At 42.7% G+C, this 12,500-nt stretch overlaps 1 protein-coding gene across 10 annotated transcripts in view; it reads right to left on the bottom strand.

Moving 5' to 3' along the window:
- Positions 1–12,500, bottom strand: part of LOC106588837 (adhesion G protein-coupled receptor B2) — a 512,228-nt gene that overhangs the window by 65,248 nt on the left and 434,480 nt on the right. For all 10 annotated transcript variants that reach the window (XM_045709861.1, XM_045709852.1, XM_045709858.1 and 7 more), the window contains exons 20-22: positions 10,075–10,144; positions 7,619–7,685; positions 4,382–4,467 (exon numbers count right to left, since the gene is read on the bottom strand). In XM_045709861.1, coding sequence (XP_045565817.1) covers positions 4,382–4,467; positions 7,619–7,685; positions 10,075–10,144 — 223 coding nt within the window. The remainder of the gene's footprint in view (positions 1–4,381; positions 4,468–7,618; positions 7,686–10,074; positions 10,145–12,500) is intronic.

Here is a 12,500-nt window from a genome sequence, read left to right as displayed (position 1 = left end):
TGCTGACTCAATGTGAAGCTTCATTGAGTCTTGGAGTGCTTTCCCTCACATCCGAAACCAGCTGCAGACTGGTGTGTGTTTGTGTGTGCGTGTAGTGTAGTGTGTGTGTGTGAAATACTCTCAGAGTACTTGTCCTCTCAGAGGAAGCCAGCCAATGAGGCTACTGAGGTCAGACAGGGAAAGAACACAGCTAGACCATTAAAGAGAGGCTTGCTGCTGCTGATGTGTGTGTGTGTGTGTGTGTGTGTGTGTGTGTGTGTGTGTGTGTGTGTGTGTGTGTGTGTGTGTGTGTGTGTGTGTGTGTGTGTGTGTGTGTGTGTGTGTGTGTGTGTGTGTAATGCTCAGTGCAGAATGATGGGGCAGTGCGTAGCGTGGCTATGCTACATTAGCCTCCCAGCACAGCTCATTGCCTTAGTACCATCCACAGAAATACACTAAAACTAATGGCAAGTTGTCCTATTAGCATGGGGATGGAGGGAATGTGTGTGTGTGTTTGTGTAAGTGTAAGTGTTTGTTTCTGTGAGTGTGTGTGTGTCTGTCAATCTCTCTGTTTGTGAGGCCCATTTAAGCAGAAGTGTACTGCACCAAAAGGTTCAGTGTTTGCAGGGGGATGGAGCGATTTCAAAGGTTCATAGACCGAGTGCGTATTGTGTGTGTGTGTGTGTGTGTGTGTGTGTGTGTGTGTGTGTGTGTGTGTGTGTGTGTGTGTGTGTCTGTGCCTGTTTGTGTGCATGTGTGTGTCTGAGGGATCTTGTCCTTGGGTGTTGTTCTCTCTGTGCGTGTGTGTATGTCCTCTGCGTGTGTGAGTCCTCCGCATGTGTGTGTGTCCTCTGCATGTGCGTGTCCTCTGCGTGTGTGTATGTGTCCTTTGTGTGTGTGTGTTAACTGGCTTAATCCCCATGGCGGCTCGGGGGAACAAGCCAATCTACACCGCAGATAGAGAAGTAAATCATTAAACCTCAGATAGAGAACTATACCATTAACCCCCAGATAGAGAACTACACCATTAACCCTCAGATAGAGAACTATACCATTAACCCCCAGATAGAGAACTATACCATTAACACTCAGATAGAGAACTATACCATTAACCCTCAGATAGAGAACTATACCATTAACCCCCAGATAGAGAACTATACCATTAACACTCAGATAGAGAACTGTATCATTAACCCTCAGATAGAGAACTATACTATTAACCCCCAGATAGAGAACTATAACATTAACCCTCAGAGAACTATACCATTAACCTTCAGATAGAGAACTATACCATTAACCCTCAGATAGAGAACTATACCATTAACCCTCAGATAGAGAACTATACCATTAACCCTCCGATAGAGAACTATACCATTAACCCTCAGGTAGAGAACTATACCATTAACCCCCAGATAGAGAACTATATCATTAACCCTCAGATAGATAACTATACCATTAACCCTCAGATAGAGAACTATATCATTAACCCTCAGATAGAGAACTATATCATTAACCCTCAGATAGAGAATTATACCATTAACCCCCAGATAGAGAACTATATCATTAACCCTCAGATAGAGAACTATACCATTAACCCCCAGAGAGAGAGAGAACTATACCATTAACCCTCAGATAGAGAACTATATCATTAACCCTCAGATAGCGAACTATACCATTAACACTCAGATAGAGAACTATACCATTAACCCTCAGAGAACTATACCATTAACCCTCAGAGAGAGAGAGAACTATACCATTAACCCCCAGATAGAGAACTATATCATTAACCCCCAGATAGAGAACTATATCATTAACCCTCAGATAGAGAACTATATCATTAACCCCCAGATAGAGAACTATACCATTAACCCTCAGATAGAGAACTATACCATTAACCCCCAGATAGAGAACTATACCATTAACCCTCAGATAGAGAACTATATCATTAACCCTCAGATAGAGAACTATATCATTAACCCTCAGATAGAGAACTATATCATTAACCCCCAGATAGAGAACTATATCATTAACCCTCAGATAGAGAACTATACCATTAACCCCCAGAGAGAGAGAGAACTATACCATTAACCCTCAGATAGAGAACTATATCATTAACCCTCAGATAGCGAACTATACCATTAACACTCAGATAGAGAACTATACCATTAACCCTCAGAGAACTATACCATTAACCCTCAGAGAGAGAGAGAACTATACTATTAACCCCCAGATAGAGAACTATATCATTAACCCCCAGATAGAGAACTATATCATTAACCCTCAGATAGAGAACTATATCATTAACCCCCAGATAGAGAACTATACCATTAACCTTCAGATAGAGAACTATACCATTAACCCTCAGATAGAGAACTATACCATTAACCCTCAGATAGAGAACTATATCATTAACCCTCAGATAGAGAACTATATCATTAACCCCCAGATAGAGAACTATATCATTAACCCTCAGATAGAGAACTATACCATTAACCCCCAGAGAGAGAGAGAACTATACCATTAACCCTCAGATAGAGAACTATATCATTAACCCCCAGATAGAGAACTATATCATTAACCCTCAGATAGAGAACTATATCATTAACCCCCAGATAGAGAACTATACCATTAACCTTCAGATAGAGAACTATACCATTAACCCTCAGATAGAGAACTATACCATTAACCCTCAGATAGAGAATTATACAATTAACCCTCAGATAGAGAACTATATCATTAACCCTCATATAGAGAATTATACCATTAACCCTCAGATAGATAACTATATCATTAACCCTGAGATAGAGAACTATACCATTAACCCCCAGATAGAGAACTATATCATTAACCCTCAGATAGAGAACTATATCATTAACCCTCAGATAGAGAATTATACCATTAACCCCCAGATAGAGAACTATATCATTAACCCTCAGATAGAGAACTATATCATTAACCCTCAGATAGAGAACTATATCATTAACCCTCAGATAGAGAACTATACCATTAACTTTCAGATAGAGAACTATACCATTAACCTTCAGATAGAGAACTATATCATTAACCCTCAGATAGTGAACTATATCATTAACCCCGAGAGAGAGAGAGCTAGCACCCAGCAACAAGATTGATTTGATTTGACATCACAGGACAATGGAGAGAAGAGAGAGAAGAGAGAGAAGCGAGAGATCAAATCAATTTGCAGGGAAATGAAAGCATGGATTTGGCTGGGAGGACATTGAAATCTCTGCTCATTGGATTAGTACCAATGACAAATCACCGCTGATGGAATTAAAGACCAGGGAGTAGAGGAAACCACTCTACTGTAATGTGTGTGTGTGTGTTGTGTCCCCGTGTGTATCTGTGTCAATGCATGTGTGTGTGTATATGGCCATACATATGTGTGCGTGTGAACGTGAGACTGCATTATGTTAATGAATCATTACATGTAAACTGTATGCATGTCCATGAACTTAGTACGTTTCTATATTGTCTACACATTATCATAGTCAATCATGTCACCCTGGAAGCCTTTGTCACAGTAGCTACTGGATATATGTTCCTGCAATGCTTCTGTAGAGTCAAAATAGACTGAGTGGTATGTATGTCATTGATGTTGACATCCTTGATGTTTGAGTCTCTACAGTGCATGGTAAATGAAAATGTGTAGGAGTGTTTGTGTAGTAATGTCATGAATGGTTGTCTCCTCTGCCTGTAAAAAGCCTCTATACTCGCTCATTAACAGACTGTATGTGAAGAGTTAAATGCTTATAACTGCTGTGTGTGTGTGTGTGTGTGTGTGTGTGTGTGTGTGTGTGTGTGTGTGTGTGTGTGTGTGTGTGTGTGTGTGTGTGTGTGTGTGTGTGTGTGTGTGTGTGTGTGTGTGTGTGTGTGTGTGTGTGTGAGTGTGTTCAGGGTTATTTACAAGAGAGTTGACATACTCATGTTTTCTCTTTGTGTGACTGCATCTTTGTGGGACTCATCTTTCTCCATAAGATCTCTTACGCAGATAAGGATGCAGGAACCATAGAAATAGAATCACTAGAGAGACACCCATTGCAAACCCATTGACCTGATTCATGTTTATAGTCATTCTATTTATATTGCTGGAACAAGTAAATATTGTATACGCATAATAAAATAAAATCATCCCAAAACAGTGCAGAGTCCTTGCCCCTCCAGGTAGATGCTGAGCATTGAATGTAGATGGTTGCGGACACATATTTTGCAGATGTTATTGCAGGTGCAGGGAAACGCTTATGGTTCTAGCTCCAACAATGCATTAATACAACAATACAAATGCAGAAAATGAACTAAGAAATGAATGGTCCATGCATGGTGTGTGTTGGTGTGAGACAGACAGACTGTTCTAGTTTTATAGTTCTAGGTCTAGTCCACCTACCCAGCTCTTTGCTTTTTAGACTTGTCCGAGATGCCATCTCGAGACATGAGCTTGTTGAAGACCACAATACCAATCAGCATGTTCACCTGGAGAGAGAGAGACAGAGAGAGAGAGGGAGAGAGAGAGAGACAAGGACAGACAGACAGACAGACAGACAGACAGACAGACAGACAGACAGACAGACAGACAGACAGACAGACAGACAGACAGACAGACAGACAGACAGACAGACAGACAGACAGACAGACAGACAGACAGACAGACAGACAGACAGAGCAAGAGAGAGAGCAAGACAGAGACAGAGACAAAGACAAAGAGAACAGACAGAGATAGATACAGACAGAGAGACAGATGGAGAGATAGAGACAGACAGACAGCCAGACAGCCAGACAGCCAGACAGACAGACAGACAGACAGACAGAAGGAGAGAAAGAGACACAGACAGACAGACAGACAGACAGACAGACAGACAGACAGACAGACAGACAGACAGACAGACAGACAGACAGACAGACAGACAGACAGACAGACAGACAGACAGACAGACAGACAGACAGACAGACAGACAGAGCAAGAGAGAGAGCAAAGAGAGAGACAGACAGAGAGCGAGAGAACAGACAGAGATAGATACAGACAGAGAGAGAGATGGAGAGATAGAGACAGAAAGACAGACAGAGAGAGAGACAGACAGACAAAGAGAGAAAGAGACACAGACAGACAGACAGACAGACAGACAGACAGACAGACAGACAGAAGGAGAGAAAGAGAGAAAGAGAGAAAGAGACACAGACAGACAGACAGACAGACAGACAGACAGACAGACAGACAGACAGACAGAGAGCGAGAGAACAGACAGACAGACAGACAGACAGACAGACAGACAGACAGACAGACAGACAGACAGACAGACAGACAGACAGACAGACAGACAGACAGACAGACAGACCGAGAGAGAGAGAGAAAGAGAGAGACAGAGACAGAGACAAAGACAAAGACAAAGACAAAGAGAACAGACAGAGATAGAGATGGAGAGATAGAGACAGACAGACAGACAGACAGACAGACAGACAGACAGACAGACAGACAGACAGACAGACAGACAGACAGACAGACAGACAGACAGACAGACAGACAGACAGACAGACAGACAGACAGACAGACAGAGACAGACAGAGATAGTAAATAATCAGATTCATGTCCAGTTTTATTGCCATTTGATTCAGGTTTCTTGACAAGGCTCTGCAATCACTATAATCAATAATGGACAGGGTGGTGTAGTAGAAGTGGGCAGATTGTGTCTTGAGTCTCCGCCCCTCTGTCCCGACCATGTCCTGTTTAGGACAGAGGGGGTCTATTAAGCCGCCTTACAGCTGTGATCCCTGACCCACTGATTCACAATACACACACACACACACACACACACACACACACACACACACACACACACACACACACACACACACACACACCCCAGCCAAGCAGCACTTTTCCATTCGGAAATCCTGCCCATGTGGGAGATTTTCCACATCAGTGACATGTCACTCTTAATCCTGATCCCGTTTGCTTCCCCTCTCTACTCCTCTCCCTCCACTCTCTCCCTTCTCTCTTTCTTCACTTTCTCACCTGACCCTAACCTTGTCCTACCAAATTGAATCCCTTGTCTCTCTTTGTGTCAGTCTACTCCCACTGCCTGCCATAGAAAAGCTTTTTTATTCACCTTGAGAAAAGAAAGGAGTTTAGAAAGGAGATTAGTGATCTTTCTCCGCGACCTCCGTCTGTTTTCTGATTGAATGTTTTTCCATACTAACCTTCGTTTTGCCTGCATTGATACAGCTGAAACATAAATGTTTCATTTCTTGTCTTTCGATAGTAATCTATATCTCTACGGCACTGAGCACTTCACTGATCTCTCATTTTCAGCCATGAATCTGCACCCTTTTATTTTAGATTTTCATGTCTTCCATGTTGTTTGATTCTTTAATCTGCGTCTTTCCTTCCTGTTGACATTCCCGTCATGTCTGGCCCCATTACCGTGGGAGACGCCGGTCTCCAGCCCCATTACTTGCCGAAGGCTAGATTTATTATTTTCTTCTTTAATTAGACGGTCATCCTGGGGGAGGCCTGTGTTCCTCTGATGTACCCCTCTCAATTACATTTGTTTGTTTGAGTGGGCTACCCGAACACAACACGAGGTGAGCGGGGACAAACACTAGCTAGGGATGTACACACACACATTGCAAACACCTGGTCTGTCACAAACACATATACCCACATGCACATACATACACACCGACCCACTCACCCACACACACACACACAGTTGTAATATAGTGTCTGTGTTCATCTGGATAATTGATAGTGTGCGTATTGACACAAGAACTCCCGCAAGCTGCCGTCACTAATCCTACAAAGAAGCATAAGGTGGAGATATCCTTTATTAACAAAGCCACAGAGGCATTCTACTCTCTGCGAAGTAGAATATTGTTATTGTTTTAATAAAGGCTTAACAACAAAATATAGAGGTGTACCTTGGACTTTTACAAGGATTACCAGGAGGACCTTTGCTTCCAATGAGCAACTTTCTACCTATATTATAACAACTGAAGTTGCATAGCACACAAACATCTATACAACTTTCTCTTAGCACTATATAGACTCTGATATATATACTGTATCTATGCCTAAAGAAGTGAACTCATGCTTTACAGTAATGAAAACCTTGGAAAGGCTGAAAAGGATGAAAAGGTTGAAGGAGGGTTCTAAGTACCAGAACACAGTTAGTCAAACAATGAAGTAAATCATGTTTAGCCCTCAACATAGTGATGCCAGTGAGGCACGGTAGAATGTGAAGAGACAGCTAGGAGATAGAATTGTGTAGTGGCACATTGGAGAATGCTTTCTCTGTAAATGTTCTCTTCCATTGTTGTCTGACACAGGTAACTCTGAAAGAAACCGCTAGTGGCAAATAAACAAATAAATGAATGAGTTTGTGGTGTTAATCTTCCTCCTGTCCTCCAGTGATGGGAGCCTGATGAGGACCTAGAGTGGTAAAAAGGTTTCTACTGTGTGTCACCCCTCAGGGGACATCTAAACCATGTGTAGTTCTGACCCCTTTCTGACCTGTACGACAGGCAGAAGAAATAGCTAAAGGGAGGATGATAAGTTCAGAGGCGGGACAAGCCTGCCGACAGAGAGCCAAAATGACCACTGAGAACAGGGATAAAAGTAGGTACCCACCAATACGATGACGGCTGCAGGACCGACAAAGGCGTAGAGAAGCCCGCCTTCCAAGGACAGCCAACAACTAAAATAAGAGAGAGAGAGAGAAAAAACATTACTATGAATGCAAAACTTCTTTAGTGCATAAGCCCTGTTCTGTCAAATGTATTTTAGTCTTGTTTAATTTTCCAAATGACTAGTACCTATGTGTGAGAACCACTTTGCTATTTGTCTGTCCAATGCAGGCAATTAAAACCAGTATTTACTTATAGGATTAGCATTTATACCCCTTGACTCATTTCACATTTTGTTGTGTTACAGCCTGAATTCAAAATATATTCTATATATTTTTTAACACTCATCTACACACAATACCTGATAATGACAAAGTCAAAACATGTTTTTAGAAATGTATGCAAATGTATTAATAATGAAATACGTAAATATCTCATTTACAAAGGTATTCACACCTCTGAGTCAATACATGTTAGAATCACCCTTGGCAGTGATTACAGCTGTGAGTCGTTCTGGGTAAGTCTCTAAGAGCTTTGCACACCTGGATTGTACAATATTGGCACATTATTATTTTCTAAATTCTTCAAGCTCTGTCAAGTTGGTTGTTCGTCATTTCTAGACAACCATTTTCAAGTCTTGCCATAGATTTTCAAGTCTATTTAAGTTTAAACTGTAACTAGGCCACTCAGGAACTTTCAATGTCATCGTGGTAAGCAACTCCAGTGTATATTTGACATTGTGTTTTAGGTTATTGTCCTGCTGAAAGGTGAATTTGTCTTCCAGTGTCTGTTGGAACAGACTGAACAAGGTTTTCCTCTAGGATTTTGCCTGTGTTAAGCTCTATTCCGTTTATTTTTATCCCCAAAAAACTCCCTAGTCCTTGCCGATGACAAGCATACCCATAACATGAAGCAGCCACCACCATGCTTGAAAATATGAAGAGTGGTACTCAGTGATGTGTTGTGTTGGATTCACCCCAAACATAACGCTTTGTATTCAGGGCATAAAGAACATTACTTTGCCACCTTTTCTGCAATTTTACTTTTGTGCCTTACTGCAAACAGGATGCATGTTTTGAAATGTTTTATTCTGTACAGGCTTCCTTCTTTTCACTCTGTCATTTAGGTTAGTATTGTGGAGTAACTACAATGTTGTTGAACTATTCTCAGTATTCTCCTATCAAAGCCATTAAACTCCGTCACTGTTTTAAAGTTACCATTGGCATCATGGTGAAATTCCTGAGCGGTTTCCTTCCTCTCCGGCAACTGAGTTAGGAAGGAAGCCTGTATCTTTGCAGTGACTGGGTGTATTGATACACCTTCACCATGCTTAAAGGGTATTCAATTACAGCTTCTTTTTTTTTTTACCAATCTACCAATAGGTTCCCTTCTTTGCGAGGAATTGGAAAACCTACCTGATCTTTGTGGTTGTGTCAGTGTTTGAAATTCACTGCTTGACTGAGGGACATTTGTATGTGTGGGATACGGAGATGGGGTAATCATTCAAAAATCATATTAAACACTATTATTGCACAATGAGTCCAAGCAACTTATTATGTGACTTGTTAAGCAAATGTTTACTAAACTTATTAAGGCTTGCCATAAAAAAGGGGTTGAATACTTATTTACTCAATACATTTCAGCTTTGAATTTTGTATTAATTTGTAGGAAAATCTAAAAACATAATTCCACTTTGACATTATGGGTTAGGCCAGTGTAGGACATGTGTAGGCCAGTCTAGGACATTTTTTATTCAGTCAGTAACACAACAAAATGTGGAAAAAGTCAAGGGGTGTGAAAACTTTCTGATGGCACTGTACATATGACCCAAAGTGCACTGCAAATCACATGACCATACACAACTTGTTGATATCCTTGATATTTGAGTCTCTTTAGTGCAGGGTAAATGGAAACGTGGGAGTGTTTGTACAGTGGAGTTCAAGTCCTTGGTCTAGATCCAATGAAAGGTCACGCAGGGTCGTCTGCTCGTGCTGTAAAAAGCCTCTTCCCTCGCTCTTTAAAATACTGTATGTGAAGAGTTAAATGTTTACAGCTGCAGGCTATTTGTGTGTGGTGTGTGTGTATCCGTAACCACTTTCAAATTCATAGACAGAGCTATGGATGCAAGGACTGACCACCCATGATATAAAAAGTATAGTTTTAACCATGGTTTGAGGCTATACAGTGCTTGTTTACATTTACATTGTTAACAAACATTGTGTTCTGATGGGGTACAACAGCTGAACTAAGCTAATGGGGCATTTGTAAGTTATATTCTTCAAGAATCAATAGGTATATCTACATACATTTTCATTCTCAGTTACCATTGAAAAGTGCACTTGCAAATCACATTACCAGACTCAGATACACAGAGCGCTAATGATGAAAAGCCATGTTGGGTATGGAGTGAAGACGTCACAGGTCATAGGCAAAGGGTGAAAGGTGAAAGTGTGTACTCACTAGCTGGGTGTACCGTAACCTCTGGCTCTAGTGAAACCTACTGACACAGCAACCACCAGGGCTGGGAGACCTGAGTGAGAAAGAGAGAGAAAGAGAGAGAGATTTAGTATCTATTTCACTTGCTTTGGCAATACAAACATATGTTTCCCATGCCAATAAAGCTCATTGAATTTGATGAATTGAGAGCGAGAGAGAGAGAGAGAGAGAGAGAGAGAGAGGAAGCGAGAGAGAGGAAGCGAGAGGGAGAGGGAGGAAGCGAGAGAGAGAGGGAGGAAGCGAGAGAGAGAGAGAGGAAGCGAGAGAGAGAGAGAGAGGAAGCGAGAGAGAGAGAGAGGAAGCGAGAGAGAGAGAAAGGAAGCGAGAGAGAGAGAAAGGAAGCGAGAGAGAGAGAAAGGAAGGAAGGGGAGAGAGAGAGAGAGAGAGAAAGGAAGGGAGGGAGAGAGAGAGAGAGAGAGAGAGAGAGAGAGAGAGAGAGAGGAAGCGAGAGAGAGAGGGAGGAAGCGAGAGAGAGAGGGAGGAAGCGAGAGAGAGAGAGAGGAAAGGAGAGAGAGAGAGAGGAAGGAGAGAGAGAGAGAGGAAGCGAGAGAGAGAGAGAGGAAGAGAGAGAGAGAGAGAGAGAGAGAGAGAGAGAGAGAAGGAAGGAGAGAGAGAGAGAGAGAGAGAAAGGAAGGAAGGAGAGAGAGAGAGAGAGAGAGAGGAGAGGGAGAGAGAGAGAGAGAGAGAGAGAGAGAGAGGGAGGAAGCGAGAGAGAGAGGGAGAAAGCGAGAGAGAGAGAGAGAGGAAGCGAGAGAGAAAGGAAGCGAGAGAGAGAGAAAGGAAGGAAGGGAGAGAGAGAAAGGAAGCGAGAGAGAGAGAGAGGGAGAGAGAGAGAGAGAGAGAGAGAGAGAGAGAGAGAGAGAGAGAGAGGGAGGAAGCGAGAGAGAGAGAGAGGGAGGAAGCGAGAGAGAGAGAGGGAGGAAGCGAGAGAGGGAGGAAGCGAGAGAGGGAGGAAGCAAGCGAGAGAGAAAGGAAGCGAGAGAGAAAGGAAGGGAGAAGGAAGAAGGGAGAGGAAGCGAGAGAGAAGGAAGAAGGGAGAGAGGAAGCGAGAGAGAAGGAAGAAGGGAGAGGAAGCGAGAGAGAAGGAAGAAGGGAGAGAGGAAGCAAGAGAGAACGAAGAAGGGAGAGAGGAAGCGAGAGAGAAGGAAGAAGGGAGAGGAAGCGAGAGAGAAGGAAGAAGGGAGAGAGGAAGCGAGAGACATACACATATAGGAAAAAGAGAAATAATAGAAATACAAGTAGCAGGTACAGAGGATGAGAGGATGAGAGGGTGATGGGGAGAGAGGATGATAGGGATATAGGATGATAGGAGGAGAGGATGATAGGGAGAGAGGGTGATGGGGGAGATAGGAGGAGAGGATGATGGGGGAGAGTGGATGATATGGGGAGATAGGATGATGGGAGAATGATGGGGAGAGAGGATGATAGAATGATGGGAGAATGATGGGGAGAGAGGATGATAGGATGAGAGGATGATAAAAGGAGAGGATGATAGGAGGAGAGGATGATTGGAGGAAAGGATGATAGGAGGAGAGGATGATAGGAGGATGATGGGAGAGAGGATGATATGATGAGAGGATGATAAAAGGAGAGGATGATAGGAGGAGAGGATGATTGGAGGAAAGGATGATAGGAGGAGAGGATGATAGGAGGATGATGGGGAGAGGGGATGATAAAAGGAGATGATGATAGGAGGAGAGGATGATAGGAGGATGATGGGGAGAGGGGATGATAAAAGGAGAGGATGATAGGAGGAGAGGATGATAGGAGGAGAGGGTGATAGGAGGATGATGGGGAGAGGGGATGATAAAAGGAGATGATGATAGGAGGAGAGGATGATAGGAGGAGAGGATGATAGGGAGAGAGGTTGAAAGGAGGTGAGAAAAACAAATCTATATCAGCAAGATAATAGATGTATCCTCTTGACAATACATCAACACAATGTGATATTTTGCAACATTGAAATTCAGTTAGACCAAGAACTTGTAACTTGACCCGGACATGTACTGTAACTTAACCCGGACATGTACTGTAACTTAACCCGAACATGTACTGTAACTTAACCCGGACATGTACTGTAACTTAACCCGAACATGTACTGTAACTTAACCCGGACATGTACTGTAACTTAACCCGGACATGTACTGTAACTTAACCCGGACATGTACTGTAACTTAACCCGGACATGTACTGTAACTTAACCCGGACATGTACTGTAACTTAACCCGGACATGTACTGTAACTTAACCCGGACATGTGTGACAGTAGACTGAAATACACATTGACATAATGAGGACTTACCTCCTCTCGTCACTCTCTCTTAGTTAATGGATGTATCTAGGGATATAACAGGGACTAGCCCGAGGCAGGAGAGGTAGGCCTAGTATGGG

The sequence above is a fragment of the Salmo salar genome, chromosome ssa27 (assembly GCF_905237065.1).
Source record: "Salmo salar chromosome ssa27, Ssal_v3.1, whole genome shotgun sequence".
In the NCBI taxonomy this organism is placed as follows: Eukaryota; Metazoa; Chordata; class Actinopteri; order Salmoniformes; family Salmonidae; genus Salmo; species Salmo salar.
Note: the sequence above shows the minus strand (reverse complement) of the source record. Positions and strands in the feature narration are given on the sequence as shown.